Here is a 21,784-nt window from a genome sequence, read left to right as displayed (position 1 = left end):
CACAAGAAGATTGTAAGGGCCTGTCCCACTTGGCAATTTTTTTGGTGACTGCCAGCATCATTGACTAACGTATCAGGTCACCGAAAAATTTGCGGCGTGACATGGCGTGATGATGTATGATGCGCGGTGTTTTTTCAAGTGTCGCAACTTTTTTTGTCGCCGCTGGATTTTGAAATGTTCAAAATCTTTTGGCAACACTGATATGACGTCGGCAGTCGCCGAATAAATCGCCAAGTGGGACAGGCCTTTAAGGCCTTGACTTGCAGAACTTGGGGCTGGAATAACAGATGGGCAAGTCTCCATTGAGAAGGAAGACATCCATTTTCGTTACAAAGATTGACACAAGATGCTGGAGTAACTCAGCGGGTCAGGCAACATCTCTGGAGAAAAGGAAAGACTTAAATATATTTAACGTTTCTGCTTCCACTGCTCCCTGGGGCAGTGAATTCCATAAATTAACCACCCTCTGGGTGAAGAAGTTCTTCCTCATCTCAGTTTTAAAAGAGGTGAAGTTTTGGGTGGAGACCCTTCATCAGAGTGAGCCAGACTTTATCCATTTACATTACACTTGTTAACTATCTAAGGACATCCCAAGGATGTTTCGAACTACTAAAGTACTTCTTGGGGATGGTCACAGCTAAGCAACACCCAAACTGCGCAGCAAGCTCCCACACACAGATAATGCCCAGGCAATCTCTTTTAAAGATATTGGTTGGATAAGTGATGTGGAATTAGACACAAAAAGCTGGAGTAACCAACCGGACAGGCAGCATCTCTGGGTGACGTTTCGGGTCGAGACCCTTCTTTAGTAACATAGAAAATAGGTGCAGGAGTAGGCCATTCGGCCCTTCGAGCCTGCACCGCAATTCGATATGATCATGGCTGATCATCCAACTCAGTATCCTGTACCTGCCTTCTCTCCATACCCCCTGGTCCCTTTAGCCACAAGGGCCACATCTAACTCCCTCTTGAATATAGCCAATGAACTGGCCTCAACTACCTTCTGTGGCAGAGAATTCCACAGATTCACCACTCTCTGTGTAAAAAATGATTTTCTCATCTCGGTCCTAAAAGACTTCCCTCTTATCCTTAAACTGTGACCCCTAGTTCTGGACTTCCCCAACATCGGGAATTTAGACTTCTTTAGTACTGCCTTTTGGGAATCTGGACAAGTAAATATCCATGTTCATTTATTCTGAATTTGAAACTGAGACATTTTCTTGAAATGGGAGCTCCATCATTAGAATCAGAAATGACAAGGAATGGGAACGGTTGACATTTTTACTCCAAAGATGTTCGATGGGGTCGCAGTTATGGCCGATAGAGATTTGCGATTGAGTTAGACAGACACTATTCAGTATAAGGAGTATTGTCTTCCCTCAAATATCATTGGCCAGGATGAGCTTTCAACTCAGCATTGATGAGGCGCTAATGATAGTACCGATGTCTAAGATTGACACCATTGTTCAGAAATTTAGCCTGCTGATTTGATTCGTATGTGAGTAGCCTTGCCCTGCTTATTTCACAAGAAGATTGTAAGGGGCTGTCCCACTTGGCAATTTTTTTGGTGACTGCCAGCATCATTGACTAACGTATCAGGTCACCGAAAAATTTGCGGCGTGACATGGCGTGATGATGTATGATGCGCGGTGTTTTTTCAAGTGTCGCAACTTTTTTTGTCGCCACTGGATTTTGAAATGTTCAAAATCTTTTGGCAACACTGATATGACGTCGGCAGTCGCCGAATAAATCGCCAAGTGGGACAGGCCTTTAAGGCCTTGACTTGCAGAACTTGGGGCTGGAATAACAGATGGGCAAGTCTCCATTGAGAAGGAAGACATCCATTTTCGTTACAAAGATTGACACAAGATGCTGGAGTAACTCAGCGGATCAGGCAACATCTCTGGAGAAAAGGAAAAACATAGAAACATAGAAAGTAGGTGCGAGAGTAGACCACCAGGTCCGTCGAGCCCGCACCGCCATTCGCTCATGGCTGAACACTAAACAGACACACTTACCCACAAACAGTAGACACAAGACACAGAACACAAGACACTACCCTCCCCTTTATACCGCTATCACCCCTCTCCACCCCAAGAACCGCGTGATCTCCTGGGGGAGGCAAAAAACCGGATAAAAATCCAGGTCCAATTCGGGAAAAAAATCCGGGAAATTCCTCTCCGACCCCAATCCAGGCGATCGACACTTGTCCAGGAGATCACTCAGGTCTTACTATACTAACCATACCTAGGTCCATATCCCTGCCCTCTCCCCGTAGCCCCTTATCCCCTTGGCAGCTAAAAAAACATCTATTTTAGACTTAAATATATTTAACGTTTCTGCTTCCACTGCTCCCTGGGGCAGTGAATTCCATAAATTAACCACCCTCTGGGTGAAGAAGTTCTTCCTCATCTCAGTTTTAAAAGAGGTGAAGTTTTGGGTGGAGACCCTTCATCAGAGTGAGCCAGACTTTATCCATTTACATTACACTTGTTAACTATCTAAGGACATCCCAAGGATGTTTCGAACTACTAAAGTACTTCTTGGGGATGGTCACAGCTAAGCAACACCCAAACTGCGCAGCAAGCTCCCACACACAGATAATGCCCAGGCAATCGCTTTTAAAGATATTGGTTGGATAAGTGATGTGGAATTAGACACAAAAAGCTGGAGTAACCAACCGGACAGGCAGCATCTCTGGGTGACGTTTCGGGTCGAGACCCTTCTTTAGTAACATAGAAAATAGGTGCAGGAGTAGGCCATTCGGCCCTTCGAGCCTGCACCGCAATTCGATATGATCATGGCTGATCATCCAACTCAGTATCCTGTACCTGCCTTCTCTCCATACCCCCTGGTCCCTTTAGCCACAAGGGCCACATCTAACTCCCTCTTGAATATAGCCAATGAACTGGCCTCAACTACCTTCTGTGGCAGAGAATTCCACAGATTCACCACTCTCTGTGTAAAAAATGATTTTCTCATCTCGGTCCTAAAAGACTTCCCTCTTATCCTTAAACTGTGACCCCTAGTTCTGGACTTCCCCAACATCGGGAATTTAGACTTCTTTAGTACTGCCTTTTGGGTATCTGGACAAGTAAATATCCATGTTCATTTATTCTGAATTTGAAACTGAGACATTTTCTTGAAATGGGAGCTCCATCATTAGAATCAGAAATGACAAGGAATGGGAACGGTTGACATTTTTACTCCAAAGATGTTCGATGGGGTCGCAGTTATGGCCGATAGAGATTTGCGATTGAGTTAGACAGACACTATTCTCTAGTCTGTAGTCAACTGTAAATAATCTGTTAATCAGTTCTGGTTTGCGATGGCTTTGATACTGTTTATAATCGGTCCTGCTATCAATGTGTAAATATTGTCCATCTGTTTAGCAACCTCACTTTATCATCATTGGCAGTCATGCTTTCAGCTACCAAAGCACTAGTCTGGAATTCACTCTTTAGGCTTGAGTGATACGGTACAGAAACAGGCCCATCGGCCCACCGAGTCCGGGCCAACCATAGATCACCCCGTACGCTAGCACTCTCCTACACACTAGGGACAAATTACAATTATACCGAAGCCAATTCACCGAAAAACATTTGGCTTTAGAGTGTGGGAGGAAACCATAACACCCGGTGAAAACTGGCGCGGTCAAGGGGAGAAGGTACAAACTCCGTACAGACAGTACCATAGTCAGGATCGAGCCTGAGTCTCTGGCGCCGTAAGGCCGCAACTCTACTGCTGCTCCACCTAGCCGCCCTTCAGTCACATGAGATGTTACTGCAGCAGTCCAGTTAAATGTAAACCCACTGCGAGCAGGGTTAGACTGAGATATTGGTCTGACAATGCTCTTCTTCAAGTTATCTCATCCCTCCATAGTTTTGTCCCTGATTTCCTCATCCAGTTGCTATTCTTTTGTTAATAGTTTATTTCTCCCTCGCTTTCTGCGCGTAACTCCCTCAAAAACTCCCTCAACTCTTGGCCGCTTGATTGGTTCCAATGGAACAAATTCTACCTATCTCCTTCACTCCATAGATGCTGCTGCACCCGCTGAGTTTCTCCAGCATTTTTGTGTACCTTCGATTTTCCAGCATCTGCAGTTCCTTCTTAAACACTAAGCCTCAGTTTACAGCTCTGGAATATGTCTCTCTGACACATGAGCACTCTCTCATGTTAATCTTGTCTTATGTTGGACATTTGTGTTCATGTTCCTGCCATTTGAATCTCCAACATTTCAAAGATCAGCATGGATGAATTGGGCCAATGGTTCTATTATTGTATTGTACAACTCTATGACATTTATGAGTTCTGTTTCCACTGATGATATTCTAATATTGAATGTAAGATTAGACAGAAAGTTGCTTGGTATTAAAACAGTAAGAAAGGACCGGGAATGTTAGGTTCAAACAAATCTAGCAGAATTTGAAACTTTTGAGATTTTGAGTTTGACATTTTCTTTGGTAATTTTTCACTGTCAAAGTAGAAATTTGCATCTGTCTTTGTCTCTTCATTCTCCTCTCCTCTCTTTCTATTTTATTTGTTATTTTCTCCATTACCCTTTCGTGTCCTCTTCTCACTCATTTGTTCTTCCATCCATCCAGCCGCCCTTGGATTATACTTCCCCAGGAAGAGCTACCAAGCGACGGTATACATTGGCCAGCCTGCAGACACGCCACTTCTCCAGGTCTATGCTTTGCCCGATGGTGGGGAGGAGCGCAGGGCTAACTTTGGCTTCTGCAACAATCCCTTGAGCGGATTCCGACATCACTGGTTCCGAATCGATGAGCGATCTGGGGTTTTTTACCTTAACAAGACACTGGAGGAGAGTGACCTCAATCTGCTGGGTAAGTGAATCCTTGTATCACATGGAACGTGATGAGAGACGTAATTATGCCATATATGTCACACATAATATTAACATTAATACAAATGTTCCTACTCCATATATACCGTCATCACATAATAAATTAATCTGCTTCTTGTGTGGTACAAGAAGGCTTTTTGGAAACAATAGTTTATATTATTTCAGGTTACAGTAAAACACCAGTAACCTGACATCCAAATGTTTGAAATCCTCATGGCCGGGCATCTGGCTCACTCATTAATTTGGAATATGTGCCACTGATCCAGAGTGCAGGTGGGTTGTGTGGCCAGAGCTAGGATCCTGCCCAGTGTCTCGAGTGTGCAGCTGCAACCAGAGCTCGCATCCAGAACGCCGTGGGTCAGGAACATGGCTAGGTTTGCTGTTGGAGCTGGGGTCCAAACTGCTCATCTATCCCCCGCCCTTTTTAAACACACTGCGCTTTATTATATCACTGAGCGACATCTAAAAGAAAGTGATATAGAAGTGAATGGGCGGCATGGTGGTGCAACAGTATTGCTGCCTTACCGCGCCAGAGACCCGGGTTTGATCCCGACTACGGGTGCTGCCTGTACGGAGTTTGCACGTTCTCCCCGTGACCACGTGGGTTTTCTCCAAGATCTTCTGTTTCCTCCCACACTCCAAAGACGTACAGGTATGTAGGCAAATTGGTTTGGTAAATGTAAAAATTATCCCTGGTGCGTGTAGGATAGTATTAATTTGTGGGGATCGCTGATCTGTGCCGACTCGGTGGGCTGAAGGGCCTGTTTCCACACTGTACCTCTAAACTATACTTAAAGTGTAGACACAAGGAACTGTAGATGTTGGAATCTTGAGCAGAGCACAAAGTGCTGGACAGACAAAGTGCTGGTCAGACAGCGTCTCTGGAGAGAACACAAGACAAGAGACATTTATTGTCACATGTACCAATTGGTACAGTGAAATTTGTGGCCACCATACAGCCATACGAATAAAATAAAGAACACAGAACACGATAGTCTTTAACATAAACATCCTCACACAGCAGTATCAAAGTTTCCCACTGTGAGGGAAGGCACCAAAGTTCAGTCCTCCTCCTCCTGATGTCCCCTGTTGTGGCAATGGAGAGGCAATGTTACAGGATCCTTCTTTAGATTTGTATTGAGCAAATCTCAAAATGTTGTGGCCCAAGCTGTTTGAAATAGAAATGTAGTTGAAATTTATAGCAGTAATGTTCAATGGTCTGAAAAACCTTCTTGTCTGACACTTCCAAGTTCCCAAGGGTGCTGGATTATCAAAGTATTACATTGCTTTGCCGGGAAAACGTTATGCATTATATGGTTGTACTGGTGCAAAACTCTTGAGCAGGTAGTGTAGGTGCAGCTTGAGCAGGTACAGGTACCTGTAAATAAATCACACCCCCATATAAGCTAAATGGTGATGTGATTCAGCAGGCAACAATGGCACAGCCGTTGGAGGCAAGAACAACTTGGTGAGACAAACCAATAAAGCATTTATATTCTTCATAACCCTGAGTGGCAAACAGTGCATTAACTGTGGACAAAATGACAACGAAGGAATATCAAGTGGTCGGGGTGGGAGGAGGGACCTATTCCTTTACTCCAGAGATGTTGCCTGACACGCTGAGTAGCTGAGTAGCTGTCTATCCACTGTGTGTTATAATGGGAATGTGTTCGTTGACCTCCCACCTATGATAATGGGATGGAATGGGATGGAAATGGAATGAAATACTTTATTGTCACATGTGACAAGGCACAGTGAAATTCTTTTGTTGCATACCTAATGTATACCTAATGCAGCCACCTATGGCTACTGAGCTGGTGCAGAGAGTAATTTGTTATTTTATCTGAAGGGGTTACCAAGCAAACCTTGTCACGGGTGAACGACGTCAGCAGAGATATAATGATTAACCTGAGCCTGCCTAGGTTGTTGTAAACTTATCAAACATCAACACTTTAAGTCCCAGTGACGTCAAAGCCATTCACAGGCGGACAATAACTCTCAAAATAGAACTGAATTTGATTTGTGGGCAAAGCATTTAATCTTCTATAAAATGAGTATTAGTTCTGTCAGATCCTTTCTGTACAGTCAGAATCTCACTCCTAACACAGATCCACCTCTGAACTGCTGTGGTAAGAATGAGATGGTGACCCACAACATTGCCAACTGTCTACACCGGTGAGACCAAGCAGAGGCTGGGCGATCGTTTCGCCGAACACCTCCGCTCGGTCCGCAATAACCAACCTGACCTCCCAGTGGCTCAGCACTTCAACTCCCCCTCCCACTCCGTATCCGACCTCTCTGTCCTGGGTCTCCTCCATGGCCAGAACGAGCAACACCGGAAATTGGAGGAAAAAAACCTCATATTCCGCTTGGGCAGTCTGCATCCTGGGGGCATGAACATTGAATTCTCCCAATTTTGTTAGCCCTTGCTGTCTCCTCCCCTTCCTCAGCCCTCGGGCTGTCTCCTCCCATACCTCAGCCCTCGGGCTCCTCCTCCTCCTCCTCCTTTTTCCTTTCTTCTCCCCGCCCCCCCCCCCCCCCCCCATCAGTCTGAAGACGGGTTTCGGCCCGAAAAGTTGCCTATTTCCTTCGCTCAATAAATGCTGCCTCACCCGCTGAGTTTCTCCAGCATTTTTGTGTACCGTGCATTCACAATGATGGTCTGGAGAATGATGGATCATCCCAAGCAGCTCATTACAGAAGGCTCTGTGGTGCATGGGCTGATACCAACAGTGCTCACTAGTACACATGAAGTGATCCTGGAAGATCTTCAATTCATTGAAAGATGCTCTTTGATCTGCCAAAAAAACTTCCACTACAATAAAGAATCTGTAAGGAAATGCTCCCGATTGACATAGTCCAGGTTGGAAGAGTATGTGCTGAGGGATGCACTGCAGCCTGGGGCAGCCAATGCAAAGGAAGTAGACTACAGTCTAAGATCCTTCTGCCGCTAGAGAGTGAAGTTGTTAAGTCCGGTACTGAAACCTCTCAAGCACTTGTAGCATCCCAGGAGACCATGAGTGGCAATGGTGTTCTGCACACAATATGTGCGGACCCTACCATAGTCTAGAACCAATAACACTATGAATTTGGGAACTGAACGACATTACAAATGTACAGAGAACCATGTACTTTGGCCCAAATTGTCTATGTCGATTAAAATGAAATTCTGGGCTGGTCCCATTTGTCTGCAATAGCCCATAGGCCTGTATTGCCCTCCTATCCATTTGTCTGTTAAAATGTCTTTTGAAAGTTGTCATTGAATCTGCTTCTATAGCTTCCTCTGGCAGTTCCTTCCAGCTATAGACAATAGGCCATTCGGCCCTTTGAGCCAGCACCGCCATTCACTGTGATCATGGCGGATCATCCACAATCAGTATCCCGTTCCTGCCTTCTTCCCATATCCCTTGACTCAAGCTATCTTTAAGAGCTCTATCTAATTCTCTCTTTAAAGCATCCAGAGAATCGGGCTCCACTGCCTTCTGAGGCAGAGAATTCCACAGATTTGCAACTCTCTGGGTGAAAAAGTTTTTCGTCGTCTCCGTTCTAAATGGTGTATGGACTAAACTCTGACTGAAAAAAATCATCCCGAGTTCCCTCTTAAATCTTTCACCTCTCGCCTTAAACCTGTGCCCTCTAGTATTAGAATCCTCTAGTTTTAATGAAAGACTGTGAGCACTCCTTTGTCGATGCAGAGGACAGAATGGCCCTCATGATGCTAGACACTTCAATTAGATCACCTCACAGCATCCTACATCCCAACTCAAGCCCGCAAGTCTAGTAATGTTCCTCTGAACCTCTTCTGCACTTGAATATATTTTTTATAAATTAAGTTTATTTTTGAAAGAAAATAATTCAGACCCATGTCAAATGCAAAGGTACAACCTACTGGCGCTGAGGTGAAATATTCATTAAGTTAAGTGGACAGACATGGGCAAAGGTGAGTGGAATGTTAGCTGAGGCTGCGTTCAGTTCAAAAAGCAAAAATATTCCCACCAGAGAAAGTGGACATTTCATGAACTACCTGCCTTTATGTCGGGACTTCCACTGGTAAGTTATCTCAAGGCTCTACAGAGATGGGCAGTAAAACAAAAATTTACAGTCACGTGTGGAAATAACAAACCAGAACTTGGTCAATGAAGTTGATTGTAAAGGCTATTTTAAAGGAGATATAGATAAAGCAGAGGAGATCTAGGTGGGATGTCCCCTAATATGAAATAGGTTTTATTCGTGATGTTTCTGTTTTATGTATATATAGTGTTATGACATCTTCTTTTCTTGTTTGGTCTGTTGTAGGCAACATGGGTGGACCGGAATTATATAAGATCATGCTGCATGTCTTTGCTGTCCACGAACCACATCAGGAGAAGGAGTGCAAGGCACAGATTATAATTATCGTGGTGAATAAGAACTTACCAGCCTGTGCCAACACCACAGCAGAAGACCTTTGCTTTGGAGAAGTGGATTCCAAGGTTCAAATTATTGAGAACCATGATCCTGGAACTTTCTTTCAAATGAATTCCCTGCCAAACCAGTACCACTGCCAATTTGCCAACATCTCCTATCACCTTGGAGCAGGTAACACTGGTGTTTTCAGGGATGGGTTCAGGAGGAGCACAGGGAGGTGTATCTTTGTGCTGCTTCTGGGTGAATCAAAGTGCCCGTCTATATAATGCCCTGTGCTAAAAATAATGAAAGGAATTGATAGAGGATGCAGATGGAACCATCTGCTGCTGGCAGTGGGGGAATTCTGGGAACATAGCACAAACTATTAAAGTCAGATTCACAGCAGGTGCCAACTATATCAGTCTGAGATCAATTGGTTCTTGATAAGAGGACACTCAGTCAATGCTGATGAACGGGTTAATGACAACCAAACCTGATATAATTAAATGGTAGGAGTCAAATTAAGTTGGGTTGATTTTATTGTCATATGCACAAGTTCAGTGAGGTACAGATGCAATGACAATCTTGCTTACAGCAGCATCATGACCTATTACAGAGTAGGATAACACACTGACAATATGAATTTTGCACAACGTACATTCTGCAAGACTGAGAAAAAAGTGCACCAAAAAAACCAAAACATTAATGGAAAAACTCACAAGTGGAAAATAATTCCATGGACCTGCTCGTCACGTGGCTCTGTTGCTGGCAATTACAGAAGGGCCAGCCAAGAGTGATGTGACTTCCAGAGAGTGTGGAAGGCAATCCTGCCTTATTTCACATTGCTACATGGGTGGCATATTGATTCAGCTGGTAGAACTGCTGCCTCACAGCTCCAGACATCAATCCTGACACCCGGAGCACTCGGTGTGGAGTTTGCATGCTCTCCTTGTGACTGTGTGGGTTTCCTCTGGGTGTTCCGGTTTCCATCCCTAAGATATGCATTAATTGGCCTCTCTAAGTTGTTTGTAGTATGTGGGTGAGTGGTAGAATCTGGGGAATGCTGAGACTGAGCTCCTGAATAATGTGTACAAGGCTTTAATGTTTTGGCCCCCCCAAGTCCTGTGATTTCCTCTCTGCCAGCGAAAATTATGTCCATACATGTTCTTTGTCAGTTCCTTTCAATATTTTCAGCAATGTGGGAAATTGGGGTAAATATTGACTGATTTCAATTTCAATAATAGAAACATAATAATAAAAATATTAGAATCAACATAAATGGGTGCATGTCAGCAGACAGTGGGCTGAATGGTCTGTTTATGTGCTAACTCATTGACTAAAACATCAATGTAAGAGACCAAACTCTGTAAGCTTACTTACAGAGTTAATTCTCGATGGCAAGGTTATCACTGATGACTCTTCCAAGACACTGCTCACACTGAGTCTTAGGATGAAGTAGATTTTCAAGAATAACAGCAAAGTCTTTTTCTGAACAAACTCTTCTCATAAACAGTATGAAGGTGTAAAAGGGCTGTTATTACATCTGCTGGACTACCAGGGAACACAATCAGCTGCCAGATTTCATCCACTCTCCAGGTCCTCAGTCTTTTGTCTCCACACTGATATATTTCTTCAACAATAGCACCATCTGGTGTTGAGTAGATTCTGAGATAAATCTAACACAACCTCTCACATTGTGGAACTATCTTGAAATGCTTTAGAGGTAATATTTCTGAAGTTGGACTTTGAATGTTCTTTGGGCAAGCACAATAATGACCTTTATTCGAAAAGGTCCCATAGACACATCTTGTCTGTGCAACAGAAATGTACACACTGCCAACTGGTGACACCATTGTAAATTGCTAACATCATTATATCCTGGTAATATCACTGGCAACTTTAATGCCACTAGATACCCGAATTATTGCTATCATTTGACAAAGTTGCTGTATGTTGGCGACACTGACACAATTTGTAATGTTACTGTAACCTCTCTGTCGACTCAGTGGTTCTGAGTAAGAAGGTTGTAGATTGAAGACTCATTCCTTTAACCGACATTACTAAATTCACATGATCTGATTATTAAAACCATTTTTATTCATGGGAATTTGGTGTATGCAAATTGGTCTGTGTGCTTATCATATTTCAACATTTACTACTTCAAAAGTCTGTAAAGTGCTTTGAAGTATCCAGAATAGGATACCAAATAATACCAAATCAAAAAAAAAGTGCTGGAGTAGTCAGCCCGGGTCAGGTAGTATCTCTAGAGAACATGACAAGGCAATGCTTCATGGTGAGAGCTTTCTTCACACTCATCTGTATAAGCTGTTTGACCTTTGTTTTTCTTTCTGTATCCTGAACCATGAACCCTGGTCAAGGTCTCTAGGCATTTAGCGCACATTACATTACTGATATATAAGGAGATAGCAACAGGGCAGATTCATGAGATTGAATAACACCTTCACTTCAGAGAGCTGGGGAAAGCCTGCCACTGGGGCAATATGTTGCCTCCCTTTGAAAGGATTGAACCCATGGCTGTCAGTGCAGTGGGATAATTATTGAAGCAGACTAATGAGACTTTGCTTTGGTGCCTTAAACAAGGTTGACAAGTCTAATCCTTCAGATATATTAAGCACTGGACTTGATCGATTTGCTAAGTGGGCTGATTTTACTGAGGTCACATTGGAAGCATCAGGAACAGAAGGAGAACATTCAGCCCCAAGAGCCTGCTTCATCATGTCATTAGATCTTGGCTGATTTGTATTGTAACTATGCGTATGTGAGTTTCATAACCCTTAACACCATTGCTTGACAAAAATCAAATGTTCTTATGTGGAAGCCCCTCCCCCTCACCACTGGCTGCAAGTACAAAGAATTTTGTAGTGAATGGCACAAATGTTAGTTCAATGCTTTCATTTTTCAGGTGCCTCAGTTCCATTCAGGATCAATGAGGAGACCTCTGAGGTCAGTGTGGTGAAGCCTCTTGACAGGGAGCAGAGGGAGACGTACGACATCATTGTCAAATGTACGTTGCGGACGCTCGCCCAGATCATCCAAGTTGTGAGATCGTTGCATGTAACCGTCCTTGACAAGGGAGATAACGCCCCGTACATCCTCGATGGCAATGACACAGCCGAGGCTTTCATTGAGTTCAACAGGAAGGAGGTAGGACTTCCAAGAAGATTTGGCTGAGTAATTCTCTGTTTAGCCTGTAGCAAAAAAGCGGAGTGCTGGAGGAACTCAGCAGGTCAGGCAGCAACTATGGAGGGAATGGATAGGCGATGTTTCTGGGTGGGGTCCTAGGTCAACATTTTGATTTGGGGCCCACAAGTCTGAAGAAGGGTCCCAACACAGAATGTCGTCTGTCCATTCCCTCCGCAGATGCTGCTTGAGGCGCTGAGTTCCTCCAGCACATTTGTTTTTTGTTCAAGGTTCCAGCATTGGCAGTTTCTTGTCTCCAGATTAATGTCAGCTTCTGCTTCTGGGTTTTTTTATATGGCAGTAGTGGAAGTAACCAATTTAACGTTTCCGGGTTGTCCCACAAAGGTGAACTCTCAATACCCGCTCCACAAAATATCTGCTTGACCTCTTTAAATAATTCTGCATCGCTATTTCTTCAATATCAATATCACACATGCATCCACTCTCTCTGCAGTTACATTTAAACTGTGTGTGCAAATCAGATAATACTTTACATAAAGACAAGCAGGCTGAACTCAAGCACAACAGACAGGGTGGCACAGTGGCGCAATGGGGGAACTACTGCCTTACAATGCCTGGGACCCAGGTTCGATCCTGATCCTGTGTGTTCTTTCACGATTCTGTGTCTTCTGCCGGATGGGAGCTGGGAAAGGAAGGAATAACCAAGGTGGGACAAGTCTTTGATTGTGTTGGCTGCTTTTCCAAGACAGTGCAAATAGTAGATAGAACACAGGCCTACATCTATAACTCTGAGGAATATCTTACAGTCTTGGGCCGAGCTGTTCCCACACCAAGCTGTGATGAAATCTGACAGTAAGCTCTCTATGGTGCACCCGTAGAAGTTTGTAAGAGTTATTGGAGAAGTGCTGAATTTCCAAAGTCTCCTGAGGAACTAGAGGCATTGTGTGCCTTCTTGGCTAACTTTCAATGTAGGTTGGTCCACCACTGATTGCAAGTAGCAAATGTGGAATAATTTGAGTTAAATTGGCAAGACCTCCTTCACATGACCCTTTGCACAATCTTTATGAATCTACTTCCGTCCAGTTGTTCTGGCTCTATTCATGAGAAGAGATTTTCATTATTTCTCTAACAATGGATGTCAGCTCATTTATCAGTAGTTTCCCGGGTCACTTATATAAGTGTAATGTCTGCCATTCTTCAGTTTCCCTGGCATTTTTCCAGTAATAGAACATCTTCAATGCAATCTAGTAATTCCAGTTAAAGTGATTCAGTGCCTGGCCTTTCCTTTCGAACGTTCTTCCTCGCATGAGCCTCAGTCTATATGTACTTGTGCACTGCCTCCTTTTCTCCTGATAGTGTCTCTTCTGGACAATTTATATCCTTCTGGACATCTATCCCATTAACTGTAATTATTTCACCATGTCTCTGAGACACTAATGATGCACAATCTATAAACCCTGCAACTCCCCCCCCAGATCATGCATCTGATGTTTTAGATATTTTACATTGATCCATCATACCACTGCCTTTTACCTCTCATGTGGTATTTAGTAACATCTTGATGCTGTTTATCCCACACTATTAGAATTGGAATTGAAAACTTTGAATTGCATTAACACTTGGGCTCTCTCGGAGTTTGCTCCAATGTGTTCACTGGCAGCTGCTGTGAACTCTCCACGAAAGGTTTAGCTGCGGCTCCATTCTACCTGTTGTACCTGCCCTCTGCCCCCTACTTTGTCTGGCTGGTACCCATTTAGTCCACAAGTGCTCTTTGTACATATCTTAATTTGTAGCAAGAAAATTATAGTCCACATTGCAAGAATGAAAGGAAAGCAGGAGCATGAAAAGATGGGCTATTCAACCTGATGATGTTCTCCAATGAAGAATAGGTAGCAAATTCAATCCCCTTCTTCTATGTAGAGGCAATGAAGATGCTCCTGATTGTGTGCAATGCTGCGTTCTTACAGAGGTCAATGGAGAGAACAATCAGCTTGAATATATCCAGGTGCCTTTTTCACATAATCTCTATTTTTATTGATCTTTACCTCAATACGAAGGGTCTGGAATCTTATGCAGCACTAATGTTGCATTACCACAATGCCCTACTCGAAACTGCAAAATGACAGAAACGGCAGATTGTGCAGTATCAGGCTTTTATTGCAATGGGTCAGATTATTGGAGGTGCACTTGTTTGCCACTGTGCACACTACCAGGGCTTGCTGTCAGCCTACCTAGTTTCAGACCCACTATTTCTACAGCAGATCCCAAGAACCAATGACAGCCATGGATTAGAGCAAGTCTCTGCAAAGGAGCAAAGGATATATACAGAAGAAAGATGATCAGAAACTCTACAATCATGATATCGTGTCATGATGTATGCAGCTTCAGCTATTTTTCATCCCAGGTGAAAACGATGGCAAATGACCATAATTAATTAAACAAAATATCTTCCACAATTATGTCTTTCTTTTCCATAAATCATTTAAAAGTTTATTAGGGAGGGATTTAATGATTCCATAAATTCAAGATCCACTTTGGGGACACGAAAGACTGCAGATGCTGGCATCCTGAACAAAACACAAAATGCTGCAGGAACTCTGCAGGTCAGTCAGCATCTGTGGAAGGAAATGGACAGATGACGTTTTGGGTTGGGCCCCTTTTTTTGAGAAGGATCCAGATCTGGCCGTTTCCCTCTACAGATGCTGCCTGGCCTGCTGAGTTCCTCCAGTAATTTGTTTTTCAAGATCCATGTTGCCTTTGGCGTCCCTGGTTTCTAAGTTTATTTTTATTTTGCAGCACACGGTGGTGACCGCTCTCTTTGTGTATGACACTGACAGCACGACTAAGTACACAACGACTGTGATCGGGAACGATACGTGGATCACGGAGAACTTCCGTGTGAAGCCCACTGCTTTGGAGATACCAGCCAGCGCAGAAAGACCCGCTCGAGGGACGGTAAACAAATACGGTAATCCCAAAGCACAAGCCTTACATTTGGCAAAGAGAGGCTGGGGCAAATTGACGTCAGAATCTAAAATAAAAGGTAGAGTTAAGAGGTGTCACTGAGGTCAGGTTGGATCCTTGGACAGGTTTGTAGCTGGGAGAGAATACAGCTCACTATGTTTGCCTTCAGTACATGGACTTTGAAATGCAAAAGGAAGGATATCTTATGTTAGCAATGGGATCGTACTCATTTTTAATCATTGACCATTTCATTTTTATGTGATTTTGCTTATTCTACACCAGGGTCTTTTAGCCAATGTACAAAACAGTAAATGCTCTAGTTTCCTCAATAGAACTTAATGGTCAATGGCCAGATTTCTGGCTGATATGTTCAAGAAGGAACTGCAGATGCTGGAAAATCGAAGGTAGACAAAAATGCTGGAGAAACTCAGCGGGTGGAGCAGCATCTATGGAGCGAAGGAAATAGGCAACGTTTCGGGCCGAAACCCAGAAGGAAATAGGCAACGTTTCGGGCCGAAACCCGGAAGGGTTTCGGCCCGAAATGTTGCCTATTTCCTTCGCTCCATAGATGCTGCTGCACCCGCTGAGTTTCTCCAGCATTTTTGTCTACCTTTGTGGCTGATATAATATTCTATTCATTCCTTTAATGAATGGTAAGGTGAGGATGCTGATTTATCATTGGAAGAGGAGCATGTGTAGGTCTGCCTACACCAGCTTCAATGCCATGGCATGTCCAGGTTGCCTGATACGCGAATTCCATTACTTTCTGCTGTACACTAGACCCACTTCCTCACACACATGTTTCTCCAGCAATTCAGCCTGCGAGGCTCACCCATAATAGACCTTCAGGTCATTGTCTACATGTGTGAATTCAATGTGGAGAGGATTCTCTTGTACATACCGTCTGACTCCTGATGAGAGAGATCTGAGGAATTTCACTGACATTTATTCTGGTGCTGCCTGGGCTGCCACATGACCATCTAGAGGCTAACCATAAGACACACACCCAGGGCTGATCACCCTGAGGTGGGCCTGCCTTGACTGAGGGTGTCTTGTGATAAAAGGCCGAAACGACCAGTGATGTTGAGGTACACAACTGAAGATGTGTCTGATTGGTAGCAAAATCACCTAGTGGTCACCCCTAAGAATACTGGGTGTCAGTTGTGGTGAAGAACCTAATGCCCCTGTCCCACTTAGGAAACCTGAGCGGAAACCTGAACGTAAACCTCTGGAGACTTTGCGCCCCACCCAAGGTTTCCGTGCGGTTCCTGGAGGTTGCAGGTGGTTGCCGGAGGTTGCAGGTAGTGGAAGCAGGTATGGAGACTGACAAAAACATCCGGGAACCGCACGGAAACCTTGGGCGGGGCGCAAAGTCTACAGAGGTTTCTGTTCATGTTTCCTAAGTGGGACAGGGGCATTAGGGATTGTAACATCCAGTCCTACTAATCAATATGTGAGCCACTTGTGGATATTCAAGGAATACCTGTAGCACTTGAGATAGATTGTGATACAGATCAGGTCTTGTGATACAGGCCAACAGATCAATACAACAATGACAGAATGAAAGGCTAACAGTTAAATCAGTGCTTGTCCAAACCATTTGACAATAGTTTGGTCAAAATTCAATGACATTGATTGAAATCAGTTGAATACAAAAGAGATCGAACAAAAGAGATGGATCATACCATCATAAAGATTTATGGCACAGAAGTTACTCAACAACTCTTCCTGTCCGTGCCAGCTGACATAATATGTACAGCCAAATCCCATTATAGTTGTCAGTGTGTAACCTTGTAGATAACTGCACTTCAAGTGGTCATCCAAGTACTGAACGTGCTGAATTTCTGCACCTCCCACTCTATTGTAGACTCTACACTCACAAAGAAACTGCTCACATTGGCATTATCAAATTCAGCTTGTCCCATCAAGTTTACATACAAGGGTCAATCTTGCCCATTCTCAAAATTGGGACTGTCGTGTGAATTAATTCTATTGAAACTTGCAACTACCCTTCAGTAGAAGAATTGACCTGACAAGTATTAGAGTAGATGAGTAAATGCACAGATGGGTTGATTTAAAAGAGGTTGCGGAGGCAGCTTGTATGGAGTATAAGTTCCTGTCTTGGCTGTGTGGGTCGAGTGGCCTCTTTCTGCGCTGTGGACCCAATGTAATTTGCTGTATCTTCCTGTTTTATCCAGAGCTGATACTGAAGAGAAGCTTGTCAGTCTCGGAGAACCGATCCTTCAGTCTGGACGTACTGGTCCACGATACTGAGTATAATGGTCCCAACAGCTCGGTGTTGCTTCACTTCAATGTGATCGTCCGGCCGATTATCATCGAGTTCACCGAGAAAACATTCTACTTCTCAGTGAATAGGAACGCAGGACGTTCTGCTAAGGTGATGGGTGATTGTCTTTAAATGACCAGAGTTTCAACAGAATGAAAGGCAAAACCAGCAACAGTGGAGGAAACCTAATAGCAATTAGTATCTACATGTAATTTAATATTGGCTGTTAGTACATTAGTCTTGGACTTAAGCTCTGACTGCTTCTGAACGAGCAATTTGTGGAATGAGGGATATATTCATCGATGAATTTACAATGGATTCCCATAAACGAACATTTCCTTCAACTATCTATCGAACGGTTCTAAAATATTTGTGTAATCGAATATTAGTGTCATTAACTCTAGCAGAATGTTCCATAGCCTCATAATCATTTTTTTGCAAATCTCTTAATCTTGTCAAAGTCATATAGCACAAAAACAGGTCCTTCGGCCCAACTAGTCTATGCTCACCAAAGTGCCCCATCTAAACTAGTTCCATTTGCCTGCATTTGGCCCATATTCCATCAAACCTTTTGTATCCATGTACCTGTCCAAAGTTGTTATTGTACCTGACTTAACTACCTCCTCTGGCAGCTCATTCCATACACCCACCACCCTGTGAGTGAAAAAGTTGCCCCTCAGGTTCCTATTAAATCTTTCTCCTCTCACCTTGTGTTTACCTGCCACTTGTTTTAATTAATGACTAGAAGGAATCTTCTTTTAACCTATCCAACTCATCTTTTAAAAAAACACAACTTGCACTTTATAATTTTGCACCGAATTTCAGGACATCCAGACAATAGTACTGCAAGTGTGGTCACTGTGGTAGAATAGGAAACGTGGGGTCTAATTTGAAGCTTGGTGTCTAATGCCAAGCAATGCCAAGTTGCACTCGTTAGTTGAGGTATTAGCTGTGGTGTATTTAACTCTCCATTGTGGTTACAGGTTGGGAGAATTTGCATCGCAAATTGTCAGAACTTTCAAACTTTGAGTATGACCTACACACTGGTGCCGGTGGTGCACAGTGAAGAGAATACCACGCAACAAGACAAAGGTTGTTCATCCATTGTGGGCGTTCTGAAGCAAGCCGAAGACATATTCGGCATCCTCTACATTAACGATGTGAAGATGCTGAGAAACAGCACGTGCTACCAACTTCACTACATCGTCATTGCTAATGAATCACTGAGCAAGGAGGAGGCAAAGACCGACATCATTGTCACAATCGAGGGTGCATGTGCGTATCAATGCTTTTTATGATGAATGCTCGGCTTTCCCCCCTTTTTAAGTCTCTTTCTTGAGTTAGTTAGTTTATTATTAGTGTCCCGTGCACCGAGACACAGTGAAAAGCTTTTGTTTGTGTGCTAACCAGTCAAAGAAAAGACTACACATGAATACAATCAAGCCGTCCACAGTGCACAGATAAAGGATAATGGTACAATATTTAGTGTGGGATATTATTGGTGCAGCTGAAGGAGAAAGGATAAGCTGAAAGAGCAGGAATATAAAGATGAAACGTGATCTTTTTGGATGGCAGAGCAAGTATTAGGACCGTTCTGACCAAGGCTTCATTTCTGTAATCTCCCCACATCATTGTCTCTTAAGAACAAAGCTGCAGCAGCCATTGAAATTGACAAGTACTCCCTTCTATTGACACTTGAGAAATAATACTCTATTAAACAGTGTATATACAGCATTCAGCATTTTCAACTTGCAATAAAAAACATAAACATATAGCTATTAAAAATATCTTTATATTTGCAAATCCAATGGGAAAAATAATGTTGTTATTGTGAGTTTGAACCTCTTGAGCCTCTAACCCCATTTTCTACCATTCACACAATTGTCTTTATAATGCTATCATCTATACCACAAAGATTTTAGGAACCCAACTATTGTCTAATAGCAGAACGATCCATATGTGTGATGTTTTGTTTAGTGCACAAACTGAGATTTGAATCAAGGCTGAAACGATCAGAATTAACACGTGTTTCTTCTCCTTAGACAAGGACAGAAATAATAATTGCCCCAAAATCTGTGCAACAAACAAGCAGCGCTCAGAGTGCGAGCAATGTGGTGGACTTGGAACATTAAATGGGAGATGTCAGTGGCGACAGGGCTATGAAAAAGGTAAAAATAAAATCAGTAATAATTCCATGCATTATGCTTTTTTATGTTATGCTTGTATATAATACTGGCTTCTGAATGAGTGAACTGGATACACATCAGTATTAAGATTGAAACGTATCTAATGTTTTCACAGTTCAGCAATGATTGGGAAGATAGTATAGGAAAGAACTGCAGATGCTGGTTTAATTCGAAGATAGACACAAAATGCTGGAGTAACTCAGCAGGACAGGCAGCATCTCTGGAGAGAAGGAATGGGTGATGTTTTGGGTCGAGACCCTTCTTCAGAGTCTGAAGGGTCTCAACCTGAAACGTCACCCATTCCTTCTCTCCAGAGATGCTGCCTGTCCCACTGAGTTACTCCAGCATTTGGTGTCTAAGCTCCAAAAAGACATGTCCCTCAAACTTCCAAACGTTCCTAACTTCAGAAGTGGAAAAAGCTTTGATCCAATCTTTATGTGGCAATAATAAACTTAAACATTTTGTTTCTACAGGAATATCCAAGAACTACTCTACCTGCTCGTCAGATCTCTCCAGCTGCCCTGATGGATATTGCGATGTGGTGGAACAGAAGAAGGGCACGTGTCCGCAGGACTGTGTCGGTGTGTAACCAGAACCAGATACTCTGCATCCCAGCTGATCACCAGAAAGAGCAGATAGTATCGAGATATTGTGCTGTGTGTGTAAATAAAGCTGGCTGTTTCTCAGATATGTCCAGACTTTGGATCCCTTTGATTGAACCCGGGTCTCTGGTGCTGTCCCACTTAGACCTAAACAGCAACCTCTGGTGACCATGCCCACCACCCAAGGTTTCCATGAGGTCACCGGAGGTTTTGGTCACTCTCCCTAATGGTCGAAAGTGGTTTCCGCGTGGTCGATGCTTCATCTAGGTTGCTGCTATTTTTTCATCATGATTAAAACCGGCCTCGACTGAAAATAGGTTGCCGTTTTAAAAATCGATAATTTTTTAGTCGCAGGTCTAGTCGAAGCCGTTTTTCTTCATAGTGGAGGAAGGTTTTCAACATATGTGTGGGAGGTGGTAGGAGGTTGCAGGTCACCTCGACCTTGATTTGTTTTTGGGTGGCGGGCAAGGTCACCAGAGGTTGCTGTTTAGGTCTCCTAAGTGGGACAGGCCCTTAAACTGTGCTGACCAAAGTGTTGACTAAACCCATACTCAGTGCAAGGCACCATTGCTCTCACTTTTTGTTTTGGTATCCTGATCTTCATGCTTCATAGCTTACAGTTCCTGGTGCTCCCTTGGGAATTTTAAAACAAAGATGATACCTTCAAAACTTTAAATTCTTTCATTCTAAGCACCCTGTAACTGTTGAATTTTAGATATTTCTCTATTTGGGGACAATCATTTGTCCCCTTTGACTCCACACCAAGTATGTATGGAGAGGGAGAGGGATCATGCACAATCTGCACAACAATCTCCTGTTCCTCCCCTGAGCCATGTTTTCCTCTCTGGGTTCCAGACCAGAACGGGAACTTGGCAAGATGGAGAGATAAAGACTGAGGTCAACTTACTTTCGCATGTGAAACCAGATAGATTAGTGACCGAGGAGAATGAGTTATTTCTCGTGACAATAATACATTTCCTCCATTAACTTGCCTTGTGTGTTCTCTTTAATGATTCGTCTAGAATGGGACAAAGTCGTCGGTGGATTTGAACCCGGAGAGCTGGGAGGAATTAAAGGTGGCTTTGGAACTTGTGTCTGCTACTCAGACAGCAAATGCATCTGCCAAAAAGATGAGTTTGTTGGTATGTTTATTTTTCTTTTTAAATATTGGCCAATAAGTGGTACATTTTTCCAAATTTCTGGGCATAGTATGCCTTGATCTTCTAGTGCATAGTGAGATTCATGCAATTGAATTATTGGGTGCTGGGGCTTTAGTTCATGAATATATCAAATGAAAGATGACAAAAGACAGCGTCTCATTCTAACCCGC

General features: G+C 43.3%; 1 protein-coding gene across 3 annotated transcripts in view; it reads left to right on the top strand.

Annotated features, from left to right (window-relative positions):
• ret (ret proto-oncogene) overlaps positions 1-21,784 on the top strand; it is a 77,663-nt gene that overhangs the window by 36,091 nt on the left and 19,788 nt on the right. For all 3 annotated transcript variants that reach the window (XM_033012782.1, XM_033012784.1, XM_033012783.1), the window contains exons 2-10: positions 4,605-4,847; positions 9,164-9,445; positions 12,177-12,418; positions 15,212-15,383; positions 17,578-17,777; positions 18,650-18,941; positions 19,709-19,834; positions 20,326-20,433; positions 21,477-21,596. In XM_033012782.1, coding sequence (XP_032868673.1) covers positions 4,605-4,847; positions 9,164-9,445; positions 12,177-12,418; positions 15,212-15,383; positions 17,578-17,777; positions 18,650-18,941; positions 19,709-19,834; positions 20,326-20,433; positions 21,477-21,596 — 1,785 coding nt within the window. The remainder of the gene's footprint in view (positions 1-4,604; positions 4,848-9,163; positions 9,446-12,176; positions 12,419-15,211; positions 15,384-17,577; positions 17,778-18,649; positions 18,942-19,708; positions 19,835-20,325; positions 20,434-21,476; positions 21,597-21,784) is intronic.

The sequence above is a fragment of the Amblyraja radiata genome, chromosome 37 (assembly GCF_010909765.2).
Source record: "Amblyraja radiata isolate CabotCenter1 chromosome 37, sAmbRad1.1.pri, whole genome shotgun sequence".
Taxonomy (NCBI): domain Eukaryota; kingdom Metazoa; phylum Chordata; class Chondrichthyes; order Rajiformes; family Rajidae; genus Amblyraja; species Amblyraja radiata.
This window is presented reverse-complemented; position numbering and strand designations above follow the sequence as displayed.